General features: G+C 48.6%; 1 protein-coding gene across 4 annotated transcripts in view; it reads right to left on the minus strand.

The window, feature by feature from the left end:
- Positions 1 to 20,020, minus strand: part of LOC134914279 (poly [ADP-ribose] polymerase tankyrase-1) — a 571,272-nt gene that overhangs the window by 98,701 nt on the left and 452,551 nt on the right. For all 4 annotated transcript variants that reach the window (XM_063920036.1, XM_063920037.1, XM_063920035.1 and 1 more), the window contains 3 exons: positions 15,596 to 15,705; positions 13,948 to 14,136; positions 10,503 to 10,740 (listed from right to left, as the gene is read on the minus strand). In XM_063920036.1, the coding sequence (XP_063776106.1) occupies positions 10,503 to 10,740; positions 13,948 to 14,136; positions 15,596 to 15,705 (537 nt within the window). The remainder of the gene's footprint in view (positions 1 to 10,502; positions 10,741 to 13,947; positions 14,137 to 15,595; positions 15,706 to 20,020) is intronic.

Below are 20,020 nucleotides of genomic sequence, written 5' to 3' on the forward strand. Positions count from 1 at the left end.
CATGCCGTCAAACGCAGCCACGGTAAGTCTTGGAACAGACAAGGTCCCTGCTGGAGCAGGTCCTTTCTTAGAGGTAGAGGCCACGGGTCCTCCGTGAGCATCTCTTGAAGTTCCGGGTACCAAGTCCTCCTTGGCCAATCCGGAGCCACGAGTATAGTTCTTACTCCTCTCCTTCTTATGATTCTCAATACTTTGGGTATGAGAGGCAGAGGAGGGAACACATACACTGACTGGTACACCCACGGTGTTACCAGAGCGTCCACCGCTATCGCCTGAGGGTCCCTTGACCTGGCGCAATATCTGTCTAGTTTCTTGTTGAGACGAGACGCCATCATGTCCACCTTTGGTTTTTCCCAACGGTTTACAATCACGTGGAAGACTTCTGGGTGAAGTCCCCACTCCCCCGGGTGGAGGTCGTGTCTGCTGAGGAAGTCTGCTTCCCAGTTGTCCACTCCCGGAATGAACACAGCTGACAGTGCTGTCACATAATTTTCCGCCCAGCGAAGAATTCTTGCAGCTTCTGCCATTGCCCTCCTGCTTCTTGTGCCGCCCTGTCTGTTTACGTGGGCGACTGCCGTGATGTTGTCCGATTGGATCAATACCGACTGACCCTGAAGCAGAGGCCTTGCTTGACTTAGGGCATTGTAAATTGCCCTTAGTTCCAGGATATTTATGTGAAGAGACGTTTCCATGCTTGACCACAAGCCCTGGAAATTTCTTCCCTGTGTGACTGCTCCCCAGCCTCTCAGGCTGGCATCCGTGGTCACCAGAATCCAGTCCTGAATGCCGAATCTGCGGCCCTCTAGAAGATGAGCCCTCTGCAACCACCACAGGAGAGACACCCTTGTCCTTGGAGATAGGGTTATCCGCTGATGCATCTGAAGATGCGATCCGGACCATTTGTCCAGCAGATCCCACTGAAAAGTTCTTGCATGGAATCTTCCGAATGGAATCGCTTCGTAAGAAGCCACCATCTTTCCCAGGACCCTTGTGCATTGATGCACTGACACTTGTCCTGGTTTCAGGAGGTTCCTGACTAGCTCGGATAACTCCCTGGCCTTCTCCTCCGGGAGAAACACCTTTTTCTGGACTGTGTCCAGAATCATCCCTAGGAACAGTAGACGTGTTGTTGGAATCAGCTGCGATTTTGGAATATTTAGAATCCACCCGTGCTGACGTAGCACTACCTGAGATAGTGCTACTCCGACCTCTAACTGTTCCCTGGACCTTGCCCTTATCAGGAGATCGTCCAAGTAAGGGATAATTAAGACGCCTTTTCTTCGAAGAAGAATCATCATTTCGGCCATTACCTTGGTAAAGACCCGTGGTGCCGTGGACAATCCAAACGGCAGCGTCTGAAACTGATAATGACAGTTTTGTACCACAAACCTGAGGTACCCTTGGTGAGAAGGGTAGATTGGGACATGGAGATAAGCATCTTTGATGTCCAGAGACACCATATAGTCCCCTTCTTCCAGGTTTGCTATCACTGCTCTGAGTGACTCCATCTTGAATTTGAACCTTTTTATGTAAGTGTTCAATGATTTCAGATTTAAAATCGGTCTCACCGAGCCGTCCGGCTTCGGTACCACAAACAGCGTGGAGTAATACCCCTTTCCCTGTTGTAGGAGGGGTACCTTGATTATCACCTGCTGGGAATACAGCTTGTGAATAGCTTCCAATACTGCCTCCCTGTCGGAGGGAGACGTTGGTAGAGCAGACTTCAGGAACCGGCGAGGGGGAGACGTCTCGAATTCCAATTTGTACCCCTGTGATACTACCTGCAGGATCCAGGGGTCCACTTGCGAGTGAGCCCACTGCGCGTTGAAATTTTTGAGACGGGCCCCCACCGTGCCTGAGTCCGCTTGTAAAGCCCCAGCGTCATGCTGAAGACTTGGCAGAAGCGGGGGAGGGCTTCTGATCCTGGGAAGAGGCTGCCTGCTGCAGTCTTTTTCCCCTTCCTCTGCCCTGGGGCAGAAATGAGTGGCCTTTTGCCCGCTTGCCCTTATGGGGACGAAAGGACTGAGTTTGAAAAGACGGTGTCTTTTTCTGCTGAGAGGTGACCTGGGGTAAAAAGGTGGATTTCCCAGCCGTCGCCGTGGCCACCAGGTCCGATAGACCGACCCCAAATAACTCCTCCCCTTTATACGGCAAAACTTCCATATGCCGTTTGGAATCCGCATCACCTGACCACTGTCGTGTCCATAAACTTCTTCTGGCAGAAATGGACAGCGCACTTACTCTTGATGCCAGGGTGCAAATATCCCTCTGTGCATCTCGCATATATAGTAATGCATCCTTTAAATGCTCTATAGTCAATAATATACTGTCCCTATCCAGGGTATCAATATTTTCAGTCAGGGAATCCGACCAAGCCACTCCAGCGCTGCACATCCAGGCTGAGGCGATTGCTGGTCGTAGTATAACACCAGTATGTGTGTATATACCCTTTAGGATATTTTCCAGCTTTCTATCAGCTGGTTCCTTGAGGGCGGCCGTATCAGGAGACGGCAACGCCACTTGTTTTGATAAGCGTGTGAGCGCCTTATCTACCCTAGGGGGTGTTTCCCAACGCGCCCTAACCTCTGGCGGGAAAGGGTATAATGCCAATAATTTATTAGAAATCAGCAGTTTTTTATCGGGGGAAACCCACGCTTTGTCACACACCTCATTTAATTCATCTGATTCAGGAAAAACTATGGGTAGTTTTTTCACACCCCACATAATACCCCTTTTTGTGGTACTTGTAGTATCAGAAATGTTCAAAGCCTCCTTCATTGCCGTGATCATGTAACGTGTGGCCCTACTGGACATTACGTTTGTCTCGTCACCGTCGACGCTGGAGTCAGTATCCGTGTCTGGGTCTGTGTCGACCATCTGAGGTAACGGGCGCTTTAGAGGCCCTGACGGTGTTTGAGACGCCTGGACAGGCACTAACTGATTTGCCGGCTGTCTCATGTCGTCAACAGTTTTTTGCAAAGTGCTGACATTGTCACGTAATTCCTTCCATACGACCATCCAGTCAGGTGTCGACTCCCTAGGGGGTGACATCACTATTACAGGCAATTGCTCCGCCTCCACATCATTTTCCTCCTCATACATGTCGACACAATCGTACCGACACACAGCACACACACAGGGAATGCTCTGATAGAGGACAGGACCCCACGAGCCCTTTGGGGAGACAGAGGGAGAGTTTGCCAGCACACACCAGAGCGCTATATATATATACAGGAATAACCTTATATAAGTGTTTCTCCCTTCTATAGCTGCTGTATTTGTATTATCTGCCAATTAGTGCCCCCCCTCTCTTGTTTTACCCTGATTCTGTAGCAGGACTGCAGGGGAGAGTCAGGGAGCCGTCCTTCCAGCGGAGCTGTGAGGGAAAATGGCGCTTGTGTGCTGAGGAGATAGGCTCCGCCCCCTTTTCGGCGGCCTTTTCTCCCGCTTTTTTTAGGAAAACTGGCAGGGGTTAAATGCATCCATATAGCCCAGGAGCTATATGTGATGCATTTCTTTAGCCATATAAGGTTTAAAACGTGTTTTATTGCGTCTCAGGGCGCTCCCCCCCAGCGCCCTGCACCCTCAGTGACCGGAGTGTGAAGTGTGCTGAGAGCAATGGCGCACAGCTGCAGTGCTGTGCGCTACCTTATTGAAAACAGGAACGTCTTCTGCCGCCGATTTTTCCGGACCTCTTCGCTCTTCTGGCTCTGTAAGGGGGCCGGTGGCGCGGCTCCGGGACCCATCCAAGCTGAGCCTGTGATCGTCCCTCTGGAGCTAATGTCCAGTAGCCAAGAAGCCCAATCCACTCTGCATGCAGGTGAGTTCGCTTCTTCTCCCCTTAGTCCCACGATGCAGTGAGCCTGTTGCCAGCAGGTCTCACTGAAAATAAAAAACCTATTTAAACTTTTACTCTAAGCAGCTCAGGAGAGCTACCTAGCATGCAACCTTCTCGGCCGGGTACAAAAATCTAACTGAGGCTTGGAGGAGGGTCATAGGGGGAGGAGCCAGTGCACACCAGCTAGTCATAAAGCTTTTACTTTTGTGCCCAGTCTCCTGCGGAGCCGCTATTCCCCATGGTCCTTACGGAGTTCCCAGCATCCACTAGGACGTCAGAGAAAAACATTTTTATACAGGTTGAGAATCCCATATCCAAATATTCCGAAATACGGAATATTCCGAAATACAGAATTTTCGAGTGAGAATGAGATAATGAAACTTTTGTTTACTGATGGCTCAATGTACACAAACTTTGTTTAATACACAAAGTTATTAAAGATATTGCATTACATGACTTTCAGGCTGTGTGTATAAGGTGTATATGAAACAAATGAATTGTGTGAATGTACACACACTTTGTTCAATGCACAAAGTAATTAAAAAATATTGGCTAAAATTACATTCAGGCTGTGTGTATAAGGTGTATATGAAACAAACATGCATTCTGTGCTTAGACTTCGGTTCCATCACTATGATACTGTCTCTCATTATGGTATGCAATTATTCCTAAATACGGAAAAAATAAGAATTTACTCACCGGTAATTCTATTTCTCGTAGTCCGTAGTGGATGCTGGGAACTCCGTAAGGACCATGGGGAATAGCGGGCTCCGAAGGAGGCTGGGCACTCTAGAAAGATTTATGACTACCTGGTGTGCACTGGCTCCTCCCACTATGACCCTCCTCCAAGCCTCAGTTAGGACACTGTGCCCGGACGAGCTGACATAATAAGGAAGGATTTTGAATCCCGGGTAAGACTCATACCAGCCACACCAATCACACCGTACAACTCGTGATACTATATCCAGTTTGACAGTATGAAAACAACTGAGCCTCTCAACAGATGGCTCAACAATAACCCTTTAGTTAGCAATAACTATGTACAAGTATTGCAGACAATCCGCACTTGGGATGGGCGCCCAGCATCCACTACGGACTACGAGAAATAGAATTACCGGTGAGTAAATTCTTATTTTCTCTGACGTCCTAGTGGATGCTGGGAACTCCGTAAGGACCATGGGGATTATACCAAAGCTCCCAAACGGGCGGGAGAGTGCGGATGACTCTGCAGCACCGAAAGAGAGAACTCCAGGTCCTCCTCAGCCAGGGTATCAAATTTGTAGAATTTTGCAAACGTGTTTGCCCCTGACCAAGTAGCTGCTCGGCAAAGTTGTAAAGCCGAGACCCCTCGGGCAGCCGCCCAAGATGAGCCCAACTTCCTTGTGGAATGGGCATTTACAGATTTAGTCTGTGGCAGGCCTGCCACAGAATGTGCAAGCTGAATTGTACTACAAATCCAGCGAGCAATAGTCTGCTTAGAAGCAGGAGCACCCAGCTTGTTGGGTGCATGCAGGATAAACAGCGAGTCAGATTTTCTGACTCCAGCCGTCCTGGAAACATATATTTTCAGGGCCCTGACAACGTCTAGCAACTTGGAGTCCTCCAAATCCCTAGTAGCCGCAGGCACCACAATAGGCTGGTTCAGGTGAAACGCTGACACCACTTTAGGAAGAAACTGGGGACGAGTCCTCAATTCTGCCCTATCCATATGGAAAATCAGATAAGGGCTTTTACATGAGAAAGCCGCCAATTCTGACACTCGCCTGGCTGAAGCCAAGGCCAATAACATGACCACTTTCCACGTGAGATATTTTAGATCCACGGTTTTTAGTGGCTCAAACCAATGTGATTTCAAGAAACTCAACACCACGTTGAGATCCCAAGGTGCCACAGGGGGCACAAACGGGGGCTGAATATGCATCACTCCTTTCACAATGTCTGAACTTCAGGTACTGAAGCTAGTTCTTTTTGAAAGAAAATCGACAGAGCCGAGATCTGTACTTTAATGGAGCCTAGTTTTAGGCCCATATTCACTCCTGCTTGCAGGAAATGTAGAAATCGACCTAGTGGAAATTCCTCTGTTGGGGCCTTTTTGGCCTCGCACCATGCAACATATTTCCGCCATATGCAGTGATAATGCTTTACCGTAACATCTTTCCTGGCTTTAATAAGCGTAGGAATGACTTCTTCCGGAATACCCTTTTCCTTCAGGATCCGGCGTTCAATCGCCATGCCGTCAAACGCAGCCGCGGTAAGTCTTGGAACAGACAGGGCCCCTGCTGAAGCAGGTCCTGTCTGAGCGGCAGAGGCCATGGGTCCTCTGATATCATTTCCTGAAGTTCCGGGTACCAAGCCCTTCTTGGCCCATCCGGAACCACGAGTATCGTTCTTACTCCTCGCCATCTTATTATTCTCAGTACCTTTGGTATGAGAGGCAGAGGAGGGAACACATAAACCGACTGGTACACCCACGGTGTCACTAGAGCGTCCACAGCTATCGCCTGAGGGTCCCTTGACCTGGCGCAATGTCTCTTTAGCTTTTTGTTGAGGCGGGACGCCATCATGTCCACCTGTGGCCTTTCCCAACGGTTTACCAACAGCAGGAAGACTTCTGGATGAAGTCCCCACTCTCCCGGGTGTAGGTCATGTCTGCTGAGGAAGTCTGCTTCCCAGTTGTCCACTCCCGGAATGAACACTGCTGCCAGTGCTAGTACGTGATTTTCCGCCCATCGGAGAATCCTTGTGGCTTCTGCCATTGCCATCCTGCTTCTTGTGCCGCCCTGTCGGTTCACATGGGCGACTGCCGTGATGTTGTCTGACTGTATCAGTACCGGCTGGTTTTGAAGCAGGGGCCTTGCCTGACTTAGGGCATTGTAAATGTCCCTCAGTTCCAGAATTTATATGTAGGGAAGTCTCCTGACTTGACCATAGGCCCTGGAAGTTTCTTCCCTGTGTGACTGCTCCCCAGCCTCGAAGGCTGGCCTCCGTGGTCACCAGGACCCCGTCCTGTATGCCGAATCTGCGGCCCTCTAGAAGATGAGCACCCTGCAGCCACCACAGTAGAGACACCCTGGTCCTTGGAGACAGGGTTATCATTTGATGCATTTGAAGATGCGATCCCGACCACTTATCCAAGAGGTCCCACTGGAAGGTCCTCGCATGGCACCTGCCGAATGGAATTGCTTCGTATGAAGCCACCATTTTTCCCAGGACTCGTGTGCAACGATTCACCGATACCCTTTTTGGTTTTAGGAGGTCTCTGACTAGAGATGACAGCTCCTCGGCTTTCTCCTGCGGGAGAAACACTTTTTTCTGTTCTGTGTCCAAAATCATCCCCAGGAACAGTAAGCGAGTGGAAGGAACCAGCTGTGACTTTGGAATGTTCAGAATCCAGCCATGCTGTTGTAGCACCTCCTGAGATAGTGCTACTCCGACCAGTATCATTTCTGCCATTACCTTGGTAAACACCCTCGGTGCCGTGGACAGTCCAAACGGTAGCGTCTGGAATTGGTAATGGCAAACCTGTACCACAATCTGAGGTACTCCTGGAGAGGAAGGTAAATAGGGACATGCAGGTAAGCATCCTTGATGTCCAGGGATACCATGTAATCCCCCTCGTCCAGGCTTGCAATAACCGCCCTGAGCGATTCCATCTTGAACTTTGTTATGTAAGTGTTCAAGGATTTCCATTTTAAAATGGGTCTCACCGAACCGGCTGGTTTCGGTACCACAAACAGTGTGGAATAGTAACCCCGTCCTTGTTGAAGTAGGGGCACCTTGACTATCACCTGCTGGGAATACAGCTTGTGAATTGCCTCTAGCACAGCCTCCCTGCCTGAGGGAGTTGTCGGCAAGGCAGATTTGAGTAAACGGCGGGGGGGAGACGCCTCGACTTCCAGCTTGTACCCCTGAGATACTACTTGAAGGATCCAGGGATCCACCTGTGAGCGAGCCCACTGATCGCTGAAATTTTTGAGGCGGCCCCCCACCCTACCTGGCTACGCCTGTGGAGCCCCCGCGTCATGCGGTGGACTCAGAGGAAACAGGGGAAGAATTTTGATTCTGGGAACTGGCTGCTGGTGCAGCTTTTTCCCTCTTCCCTCGTTTGACCCGCCTGCTTTTCTGAAGCCGAAAAGGACTGTACCTGATAATACAGTGCTTTTCTTAGGCTGTGAGGGAACCTGAGGTAAAATATTTTCATCCCAGCTGTTGCTGTGGATACGAGGTCCCAGAGACCATCCCCAACCAATTCCTCACCCTTATAAGGCTCTATGTGCCTTTTAAAGTCAGCATCACCTGTCCAGTGTCGGGTCTCCAATACCCTCCTGACAGAATGGACATTGCAATAATTCAGGATGCCAGCCGGCAAAATATCCCTCTGTGCATCCCTCATACATAAGATGACGGCTTATGTTTGCAAAATAGTATCCCTGTTTGAAAGGGGTACAGACCACGCTGCAGCAGTCTGCAGGTCTCAGTCTAGTACCTGAGTGTGTAAATACAGACTTCAGGATAGCCTCCTGCTATTTATCAGCAGGTACCTTCAAAGTGGCCGTATCCTAAGACGGCAGTGCCACCTTGACAAACGTGTGAGCGCCTTATCCACCCTAGGGGATATCTCCCAGCGTAACTTATCCTCTGGCGGGAAAGGGTACGCCATCAGTAACTTGTTAGAAATTACCAGTTTCTTATCGGGGAAACCCACGCTTTTTCACACTTCATTCACTCATTTGATGGGGGAACAAAACACTGCCTGCTTTTTCTCCCCACACATAAAACCCTTTGTTTTTAGTGGTACTTGGGTTAATGTCAGAAATGTGTAACACATTTTATATTGCCGGGATCATGTAACGGATGTTCCTAGTGGATTGTGTGTATGTCTCAACCTCGTCGACACTGGAGTCAGACTCCGTGTCGACATCTGTGTCTGCCATCTGAGGGAGCGTTGATGGCCTTTGAGACGCCTGGGCAGGCGCGGGCTGAGAAGCCGGCTGTCCCATAGCTGTTACGTCATCCAGCCTTTTATGTAAGGAGTTGACACTGTCGGTTAATACCTTCCACCTATCCATCCACTCTGGTGTCGGCCCACAGGGGGCGACATCTCATTTATCGGCATCTGCTCCGCCTCCACATAAGTCTCCTCATCAAACATGTCGACACAGCCGTACCGACACACCGCACACACACAAGGAATGCTCCAATGAGGACAGGACCCACAAAAGCCCTTTGGGGGGACAGAGTGAGAGTATGCCAGCACACACCAGAGCGCTATATAATGCAGGGACTAACTGAGTTATGTCCCCTATAGCTGCGTTTATATAATTTATACTGCGCCTAAATTTAGTGCCCCCCCTCTCTTTTTACCCTGTTCTGTAGTGTAGACTGCAGGGGAGAGCCAGGGAGCTTCCTTCCAGCGGATCTGTGAAGGAGAAATGGCGCCAGTGCGCTGTGGGAGATAGCTCCGCCCCTTTTCCGCTGACTATTCTCCCGCTTTTTTCTGGATTCTGGCAGGGGTATTTTCCACATATATAGCCTCTGGGGCTATATATTGTGGTATTTTTGCCAGCCAAGGTGTTATTATTGCTTCACAGGGCGCCCCCCCCCCCAGCGCCCTGCACCCTCAGTGACCGGAGTGTGAAGTGTGTATGAGGAGCAATGGCGCACAGCTGCAGTGCTGTGCGCTACCTTGGTGAAGACTGATGTCTTCTGCCGCCGATTTTCCGGACCTCTTCTTGCTTCTGGCTCTGTAAGGGGGACAGCGGCGCGGCTCCGGGACCGAACACCAAGGACTGGGCCTGCGGTCGATCCCTCTGGAGCTAATGGTGTCCAGTAGCCTAAGAAGACCAATCCGGCTGCAAGCAGGCGAGTTCGCTTCTTCTCCCCTTAGTCCCTCGCTGCAGTGAGCCTGTTGCCAGCAGGTCTCACTGAAAATAAAAAAACTAAATCTATACTTTATTTCTAAGGGCTCAGGAGAGCCCCTAGTGTGCATCCAACCTCGGCCGGGCACAAGATCTAACTGAGGCTTGGAGGAGGGTCATAGTGGGAGGAGCCAGTGCACACCAGGTAGTCATAAATCTTTCTAGAGTGCCCAGCCTCCTTCGGAGCCCGCTATTCCCCATGGTCCTTACGGAGTTCCCAGCATCCACTAAGACGTCAGAGAAAGCCGATATCCAAAACATTTCTGGTCCCAAGCATTTTGGATAAGGGATACTCAACCTGTAACACTTTTTTTTTTTTTAAATTCCTGCTAAAATGTCATTCAATATAGGTGTTGCTTACTTTGATTAAATGTGCGGCCTTACCTTATTATGGAGATTAAGGGTAAAGTGCTGACCATCTGAAAATTAAAGGTCTGCCTATGCAGCCATGAAGTGTATTAGATTGCCTATCACTGATGAGAAGGGTAATGTAACAACTCAATCCGAAGATTGGACTAAACGTAATAAATAACATACTGCTGCCAAATAAATCCTGTGACGTAGGGGTATACTTGGCTAAATAGAACCTGCTCCAGATCCTCAACTGTGTAATGTACAGCCTTAGTAATCAACAAGGTACATTATAATGGAATGGGACCCAAGGCTCACTTATATTTTACTGAATGCTAAACACATTAAACAAAGCCGGGTGCAAACATTAAGTATAGATTCAAACTCATGCTTACCTTCACCTTCTTTTCTTTCTGTCCCTGCCGCTCCATCACCAGCATTTGATGCTCCTCCAACAGCAAGGTCAGCCAACGGACCAGTAAGATTATCAATGCTGCTGGCTGCAGATAGACACGAAGGTGTAGACGCTGGTGAAATGATTGAGGCACTCACTACTGTTGCTTGAGGTTTGAAGCAGCTAGGTAGAGCCTCGGGAGGCATTGCATCTATCAGCAAAGCTCGAATGTCATCTGCCTAAAAATTGACAACATATGGGAGATCTTTAGTTACAAGGTTTTTAGTTTAACCAGGAAACCAAAGTGTGTCATAGCTAGAGAAATAAACCTAGTAATCTCATCCATGTCTAGTTACGGGAAACAAAACACTGCAGTTACAGATAGAGCTAGGTAATTTCCATAGTTGTGTTTGCATATCGATGACAGATAAATGCACTTATATGTATTATACATCTATAAAGTCTATACTTATATTTAACTTTAACTTGGAGGACCATGCTTTATGTATGTTACTATAGCTAGAAAAACAGCACTAGTATAGAACTGTATGTGGACAACCAGAAATTCTTCTTGAAGGTAGGGAGGACTTCAGAATAGAACACTTTGTGCCTTTTTTAATGTGTGTGTGTGTGTAAAATATATATATATATATATATATATATATATATTATATGGAATTCACATTCACTTATGTCATCATCTTTAAAATTGTCACCCAATGCTTGCAAGAGCTGACCAATCCCTAAAGCGATTTGTAAAAAAACACCAAAAAACAACAACTCCCCACCCATATATATATATAAATATATATATATATATATATATATATATATATATATATATATACTAGGTGCTTCATTGCACCCTACGGGCGCTCTTCACACCGTCGTAAGGGGCTATGCTCCCTTAACCCCTGTACGCCATTCAATATATGTATTATATGAAGTATTACCTGCATTCCTAGTTTTGTGAGTGGTTAATATTGCACAATGAAAGGGTGTTGGATGGTGAAGGGGGCGTAGCCCCTTGCAACGGTGTGAACAGCGCCTGCAGGGCACACTGTACAGAATGCAGCGGGTGTGTGTGTGTGGGGGGGGGGAACGCGGATGGTGGAGGGGGTCGTGAGGCGCTGCGGGTGGGGATGTGCGGGGGAGTGGGATCCGGAGGCGCTATGGGTGGTGGAAGGCGGGGGGTGCCGGGAGGAGGGGCAGGAACGGGGATCTAGGGGATGGGGTTCCGGAGGCGCTGCAGGTGAGGAAGGGGCGAGTGCGCCAGGGGGTCTGGAAGCGACGTGCGTGGGGGAGGGGCAGGTGGGGGGTGCGGCAGATGGGGTCGGGAGGAGCAGCGGGTGGTGGAGGGGCGGGTGCAGTGGGGCCGTGCGGGTGGGGTAGGGGGTCAGGAAGTGCTGCGGGTGGGGAAGGGGCGAGGGCGCTGCGGGTGGGGTAAGGGGTCTGGAGATGGTGCGGGTGGAGTTGGGGTGGTTGCAGGGGATGACTGCGGATGGGGGAGGATGTCTGTAGATGCTGTGGGTCTCCTGCGGATGGGGGTGTGCGGATGGGAGGTTGTGTGGATGAGGGAGGGGCAGCGGAGTGGGGGGCGTGGGTGGTGTAGAGGGTCTGGAGGGGCCGTGTGTGGGGGATTGGCGTGTGGTGGAGTGACAGGTGCGGCGGATGTTGGAAGGGTCCGAAGGCACTGCGGGTGGTGGATGGTCGGGTGCGGGGGTGCTGCAGGTGCGGTATGGGGTGAGGAGGCGCTGCGGGTGGAGGATGGGCGGCTGTGGGGGTTGACGGTGGATGGGGGAGGGTGTCTGTAGAGGCTGTGGGTGGAGGGGAGGCGGATGGGGGCTGTGGTTGGGAGGGTCTGTGGTTGAGGGAGGGGCAGGGGAGTGGGGGCGTGGGTGGTGTAAGGGGTCTGGAGGCGTCGCATTTGGGGGAGGGGTGGTGGTGCAGCCGATGGTGGAAGGGGCTGCAGGTGAATGGGCGGGGGCGGGGGTGCCGCAGGTGGGTTAGGGGGTCAGGAGGCGCTGGGGTGGTTGTGGGGGATGTCAGCGTATGGGGGAGGGTGTATGTAGATGCTGTGGGTGGAGGGGGGGGGGGCGGATGTGGGGAGAGCTGTGGTAGGGGGTTGGGAGGCGCTGCGGTGGTGGAAGGGGCAGAAGAGTGGGCACTGCGGGTGGGGTAGGAGTTCCGGAGGCACCGCGTATGGGGGAGGGTCTGGGCAGGTGCGGTGGATGCGCTGCGGGTACTGTACCTGGCAGCAAGGTAGTTGGAGGGTTTTCATTAGCAGCTATCAGTTACACTGCTAATCTCCCTGTCCCAAGGATGCCATCTCTCATCAGCAGCAGCAGCAGGGCCGCAGCCCACCCGGCCGCAGTGTCAGGGTAACTCTGTTGCGGCCAGCCGGGGAGCACACCAGTGTGGGGTGTCCCTGCTCCCGCGTGAGGTGCTCTGCCTCCTCCCCCAGCCAGGCACATCCCCCCCCCTTCTCCCAGCCAGGCACATCTCTCTCGGCAGCCGGGGAGCATGAGCCGCACAACTCCCCCCCCAGGCACATGTTCCCCCCAGCCAAGCACACCTTCTCCCCAGCCCGCCACATCTCACCCCCAGGCACATCTCCCCCACAGCCCGCCAGGCACATCTCCTCCCAAGCCCGCCAGGCACATCTCCTCCCCAGCCCGCCAGGCACATCTCCCCCCCCCCCCTTCCCCGCCAGGCAGCCGGGGATCCATTGTACCGGGAGGACCGGACGGAGGGCTGTGTCGGCAATAGGAGCGCACTGCAGGGCTGCCTCTCTCCTCGCTGGGGCAGGCGGCAGGAGCAAGGCGCCGGGGCTCAGGCGGGGAGCGGGAGTGAGAGGCACTCGGCGTCAGAGAGTCGGCTCCTGAGGGGAGGGGACGATTGGAAGCCTCTACACCAGACCTTGGTTGGAAGACTGGGGACATGTGCGCCGAGAAGGTGCATGGTATGTGTGGCAGCCGTCACTGATCTGCATACAGTAGATTTGCCCACATCTGTGACTCCACCCAGCGTTACGGCCAGGCACAGAGTCACAGACTTGGGCTAATATATAGGAGATATATTTATATATAACGTTCGTTTTTCTTCACAGCACCAGGGTTTACTTACCTGATGAAAAGGCTGCTATGCCTTGAAACGTCGTAAGATACCTGCATTTTGTTTGTTTTGCTTTTTTTCACTATGTTTTGAATACTAAACTAATTTTTACACAAGTCCTTGGAGTGCCGCCTGTTCCTTCGCCGCAAACCTGAGCCACAGGTTGGGAAGGATATTTTGTGTATATGATTCTTGGAGGGCACCCAGGCAAATTGTCCATTTAATCAGAGTGCCGGATGCTTTTTCCTGTATATATATATATATATATATATATATATATATATGTATATATATATGTATATGTAACACACGCAAAGCAAAGGAATACTTACTGTAGCTAAATCTAGTGGTGTTTGGCTTTCTTGGTTCTTCATGGTGGGATCTGCACCATGGGCCAATAGTAGAGCACACAGTTGCGTCCTTCCTTTCTGGGCTGCTTCGTGTAAAGGTGTAAATGCCCATTTATCTGTGGCATTCACACAAGTGTTGTATTTTATCAGTAAAGCTGCAATGTCAACATGCTACAATAGGGAAGGAAAAAAAATCAAAGCAATTAAATGCTGCAAAGGTTCTAAAATATAAATGAACGAAAAACAGCTTCATCTTGCCAGTGTGTCAAACAATTGGAATAGTTACAAAATGTGTTTACTGTTTCTATATACTTTTCAATTTGTGTCAGTCAATGTGCTTTAAATAATCTAACACTGTGGTGGTTTGCTATTAATAAATTAATGAAACAGCCTTCTCTTGCCAGTTTTGTCAAACAATTGCAATAACATTCATTTATTCTTTCTATAAACTTTGCAATTTCAGTCAATAACTCTGTTTTAAACTAACGGTGGTGGCTTTCTAACAAAGATTGGCACTCTATAGCACCAACAATACCTCATGGTAGAAAGTACACTAACAGTTCCTAATATTCCAGTGCACCTTCATCCACTATGGTCTATGCAGGAAAGAAAAGGAAGGGAAGAAGGCAGAAACACATTAACATGTACATGTGACAAGAATGGAGGGAAAGTTCGACTTTGCTACAGCCACATCCATCATCACATGCGTGAGAGATCAATGATCACTATGAGCTTCCTTCACTCCTTTGACTCCTGTGAGTCCATCGTAAAAGCCTCATCCACTCTGTGCCTCTCTAGCCAGAGCTTCCCCAGCCTCAGGAACCCCTTCCCCGATCTTTCATGCCTTATGTCCCCTTGTCCAGCCTCATGTTCCCCCGAGTCTTTTCAACATCATGCCCACCTCATTCCCCCTCGCCCCTCCATGTCTCCCTCTAGCCTCATGCCGCCTTCTGGGAGCCATACTGCCTCCCTGTATCTCTAGCCTCATGTTCCCCCATGTCTCTTTCATCTCTGATCTCTCGTAATCTGTCACCCCGTGTATGGTCAACTCCAATGCGTCTTCCTCACATTTACATTTCTGCTGCTCAAACCTCTGTCTCTCTCATCTGTCTCTTTCCAGCTCTCTTTTATCATTGTCCCCTTGCTTTCCCATCTGTCTCAACTGTGCCGATATCTCTCATCTCTAGGAGCACTCGTGAATACGTGAGAGGGGAAGGGATGTGTGTGTGAAGCACTGTATATAGAAAGGGCAGTCTAAATGGCTTCTTCAGAGTGAATTCCATATATAAGGTAGGGATACAGTAGTTGGTGTCCTTCAGTCTGGAGTTTAAGTAACTTTCCAAGGTCATCCAAACTGTAGATATTTTGTGTTATTATCTGGCACTGGAGAGGGTACCCCTAGAGGATGTGTGGTGATTGCCAAAAAGCACGAACCCTGGAATATTGTAACCAGTGAATGAGGGCATTAGCAAATTACCTTAAAAGCAAGAACTATGTAGTCTCATCATTTTATTGTTAATACTAGTGTACTTTTGCATGAACTTTGTAACCTTACAGAATAGGACTTTAAGCTGCCAATGCTCTACTGAATATTTCAGAACATCCAAACCATACCACACAGAGTTCTTACCCCATATGATGCGGCATTGTGTAAGGGAATAAGTCCTCCTTTGTCTTGTGCATTTACATCTGCACCATGCTCTAAAAGATATTCAGCCACTTCCAGGTTGTTGTAACCAGCTGGGAAAAGTGAACAAAAACATTTCACATTGAAAATGAGGCATTTTTAAAAAAAATTAAAACTCATATTGCAGATTTCTGTATAATACCAACTATTAAAATTAAGTGGATACACTGACAGATACAGCAATGAAATGCTGCACACTACAACACATGCTGGAATTAATGCATTTTAAATGGATGGCAATGTAGAGAACAGTTACACAGCTAAATCGCTGGTTGTTCATACTGTAAACACAAATATACAGTATAAAATATAAAAAGACACATATTACATTAACAAAACTTTCCTTATGAATGTGTCAGTACAGAACTTGAAATTCTGTGTTTGGCACATTGTTACCTTTTAAGAAATGCTCAACAGTTAAGCTGGGTACACACTTGTAGCTATATCTGCAGATCAATGGATCTGCAGATATATCTGTAGCCGGATCGGGTAGTGTGTTGTGTATACACACTGCCCAATCCGTCGTGACTGACGTCAGAAACTGGGCAGGCATTTACATGTGCCCGCCCAGTTCAGCAGTCAATCACCGCCAGCTGCTGCAGCATGTGTACAGGTGGTCGGCTGATCGTCCGTACACACACAATGCACCAATATTTCTATAGATATATTGGTCATCATGTGTGCTGCAGGGCAGACGCGATATGCCTGAACAACGGCGTTCACAAACATATAGTTGGTACACATTGGCCTACAGGGCAGAGATATATTCGTCGCTGAACAGAACAGCCAATATGTCGGCCAGTGTGTATTGAGCATATGGTTAGAAGAATTTATACTGGGCTTATTGGATAACAGAACAACAAGGGTCCTTCAGTATACACATTAGCGAAATACACCTTCATCATGACTTCTCAGATTCCGATTCAGTAGTACATAAAACTACTTTATATCATGCTTGATATCTTGTTTCCACTAATAAAGGTTATTTTTGCGTATTAACATATAATATAAGGTTTAGGTGTACAAACATCACAAAAGGGATCCAGTTTTAGCAGCATTCTACATGTGTAATAATGGCAAAACAAAGATGGTCGCTGTCACAGTGTGAAAAGAACAGTTATAACAGTCAAGCTTTGAAATGTATTTATTGAATATCTTTTAAAAAAAGAGAAGTACCTTGCTAAAGGTGCTTGGGACAATCACAGCATACAGAAGTATAATCCTTTCTAGAAGTTCAAATGTTACATACTCTGAGACCAAAGGCCCTCTTTCTTTTTTTATCCAATACTAAAACATAGTGGTACCCTTAACCAATAAAGCTATGTGCACACGCTGTGCATACCCATAATTGACATTGTCCGTAATGGACAATAATAGGTCACGCCTCTGTGCTCGAGACCATCTTGACAGGTAACCACACCCCAAGTGCTGGCAAGTCTGGAGCATTCACCACTCTGGTATACCTACCAGCATGTAGACTATATCTGCAAGAGTCTTTATTTACAAAATCAAAATTTTTCATTCTTACGAGATATACAATGCTCCCAACCAGCTGGCAATTTTTTTGGGGAGGACTATTTACTAACTTACAAACTACTTACTGTTTTACAGGTCTTTGAAGTCAAATAAATACATTTCTTATGAAAACATTTTGGGGCTCAGTATGATGGAAAATGTGTCTTGTGCAGTCAGAGATCATCAGGGTCAAAGAACACGTTGACTATGAATACCATACTGCACTTGTGAAGGGGCATAAACTGCTATACATTGAGCATACAGTATGCGCATTTTAAGAAACCGCCTCATAGTGACAAAAAAATAGCTGTAGAACACAAGCAAGAGTCCTGACCAGACCATAGCAGGACAACAGCAATTAGTCAACAAGGAAGGCATGACGCAGCTGATGTGTACTGACTATACTTATGTTAACCCTAAAACAATCTTGTGTCAGGTGGTAGCTAGAAGTCTTCCCTTACAGTGCAAGCTTTAATGATTATATAGTCAGAGCAGGGCCCTCTTCCCTCATGTGCTTTTCCTTCTCTTACTTAAATCATCTTCAATGGCACCAAATCCTACAGTTCTCTGCCACTCTGATACTTATTTCAGTGTCATCTGCTGATGCAGCTAAATTTATTTACCCTGTACTTGTCGTTTGTCCATCTGTAAATCAGTGTTTCCGGTTTTGTTTATTCGTCTATGTATTCTGCAACGGAGTCTTGAGGAACTGGGCGGCGTGGCCACGGTGGCAAGGAACTAGGCAGTAGGATCTAGGAGCTTCCCGGGCCATTAATCCTATTACCTATCCTGACCCTCTCCAGCGGCACTCCTCCGCTATACATTCTCCCTCATCTCTCGGTGCAGCGGCGGGCGCCCATTCCAGCCCTCTCTGATGGCTTCCTGGACGCGTCGGCCGGTAACAGCTACTACGGCCTAGGCCTCCCCTGGATCCACTGTCTAAAGTTTGGCCTTCCGGCCGCAAGGTCCCGGGCGGCTGCTTCCGCGGACCTGCGGCGGTGGAAGGATCCCCAGCTGCCTCCAGGTACCTTTGCCTTGTTTCTCCATGGGCCCAGTGTTTGGAGGCTGCAATACAGGGAGGAGGGAGTGGGGGCTGTTGGTCCGGCAGCCATTTTGGGAGCAGCTACTATGGTCAGCATCACACTGTTTAGTGCTCCTGCAGAGACTGTCTGAATTGGTGAGCTGATTTTGGAACTTTCTGCCTCAGTGGATATTGTTCATATACCCTGCTGCCCAGACACAGGCTGCCTATACAGTTACTGAATATTTGTGACCTCACTGTTGCCTGCATTTATCTACACTTCTACTCTGAGATTCTGCCTCAGCTACTCCTCTCTGCTAGGCTACCAGTTCTTCCTCTGTCACCATGGTAAAGTACGGCCAACGTGCGGTCACGGCTAAATTGGAGTAGTTTGCTAGACAATCTGTCAGTCAGACCTCGCAGTCGTCTCCTTCATTTTCTTCTCCAGCTCGTCCTGGGGCCGCCTCCGGTTCCTCTAAAACACCCTCTGCTCCCTCAATTCAACAAGTGCTGAAAGCTATAGTGGGTAGTGAACAGCGTTTGCCCGATAAAATGGAGAAAGTGCAATGCGATCTTTCCTTACTGCGGCAAGATGTTCAACGCATCCGAGAGAGACTGGGAGAGGCCGAGACGCGTGTCTCCAACTTGGAGGATCTATGTGGTCCTTTAAAGCAAACCGTTTCCACCGTGTCCCAGCAGGTCTCCTCACTTCAAAACAAGCTCCTGGATATGGAGGGTCGCCTACACAGGAATAATGCTCGATTTGTGGGCCTGCCTGAGAAAGAGGAGGGTTCTCACCCTGAGGACTTTCTTGAATCTTGGCTCAAAGAGCTGTATGGTGCGAATTCCTTTACTTCACAGTTTGTGGTGGAACGTGCACAACGAATACCCTCTTGGCCTTTACCTCCCGGTGCCCCTCCGCGCACCTTTATTGCTAAATTCCTGCAATATAAAGATCGTGACTCAGTCTTTCGTTTGGGCCGTACGAGTGGCCCGCTCCTCAGGAATGGCGTTAGGGTTTTCTTTGGGGTCTACGTATGCCAATGTTTAGGGTGGTCTACGGGGTGGGGGACTGTTGTTGGGAAACTTAGTTTTTCTGTACTTTTTTTTCCCTTTCATAAATTTTTTATTTTTCATATGTGTATACCCCAATTTGCGAAGTGAATGTTTGTTGTAGTGGATGGCACGGTTTACAATTCAGGGACAATGAATGGTATGTTTCTAGGGACGTTATGCTTCATTCTCTCCCTGCACTACGATATATGTTGCCTCCTTTGGGTGGTTTTGACCCTACGTCTAGTTCCGTTCAATGTTTGTATACCTGGTTGCTTTTTTACATGGGTCCTCAAGTATATCTAGTATGGTTTCTATCCGTAGTAAGTCATATGCTCCCGTCGGTGTTATGTCCGACCTGAAATTTATCGCGTGGAACGTCCGAGGTCTTAATAATAAAAGAAAACACTCCCTAGTTTTAAAAATGATTAGGAAGTATGACCCGGATATTGCTGGTCCTAGCGAGACTCATCTGGAGGGTATCAAATTGATGTCACTCCGCAGGCCCTGGGTGGGGTGGGCATATCATGCCTCTCACTCCTCCTTCTCTCGTGGGGTGTCGGTCCTGATAAAAAAAAAAAAAGACGGCGCAATTTGAGTTACTATCGATTAAAACTGATCCACATGGTAGATTTGGGTTTATAGAATGTAAATTGAGCGGTCAGTCCTTTTTTCTTCTGTTTATGTCCCCCCTCCATTCTCTTAGGATGTTTTGCAACAGGCCGCCTCTTTCATTGCTTCCTCCCCTCATACTCCTGTCATTTGTTTGGGGGATATTA

Source organism: Pseudophryne corroboree, chromosome 1, assembly GCF_028390025.1.
Source record: "Pseudophryne corroboree isolate aPseCor3 chromosome 1, aPseCor3.hap2, whole genome shotgun sequence".
In the NCBI taxonomy this organism is placed as follows: domain Eukaryota; kingdom Metazoa; phylum Chordata; class Amphibia; order Anura; family Myobatrachidae; genus Pseudophryne; species Pseudophryne corroboree.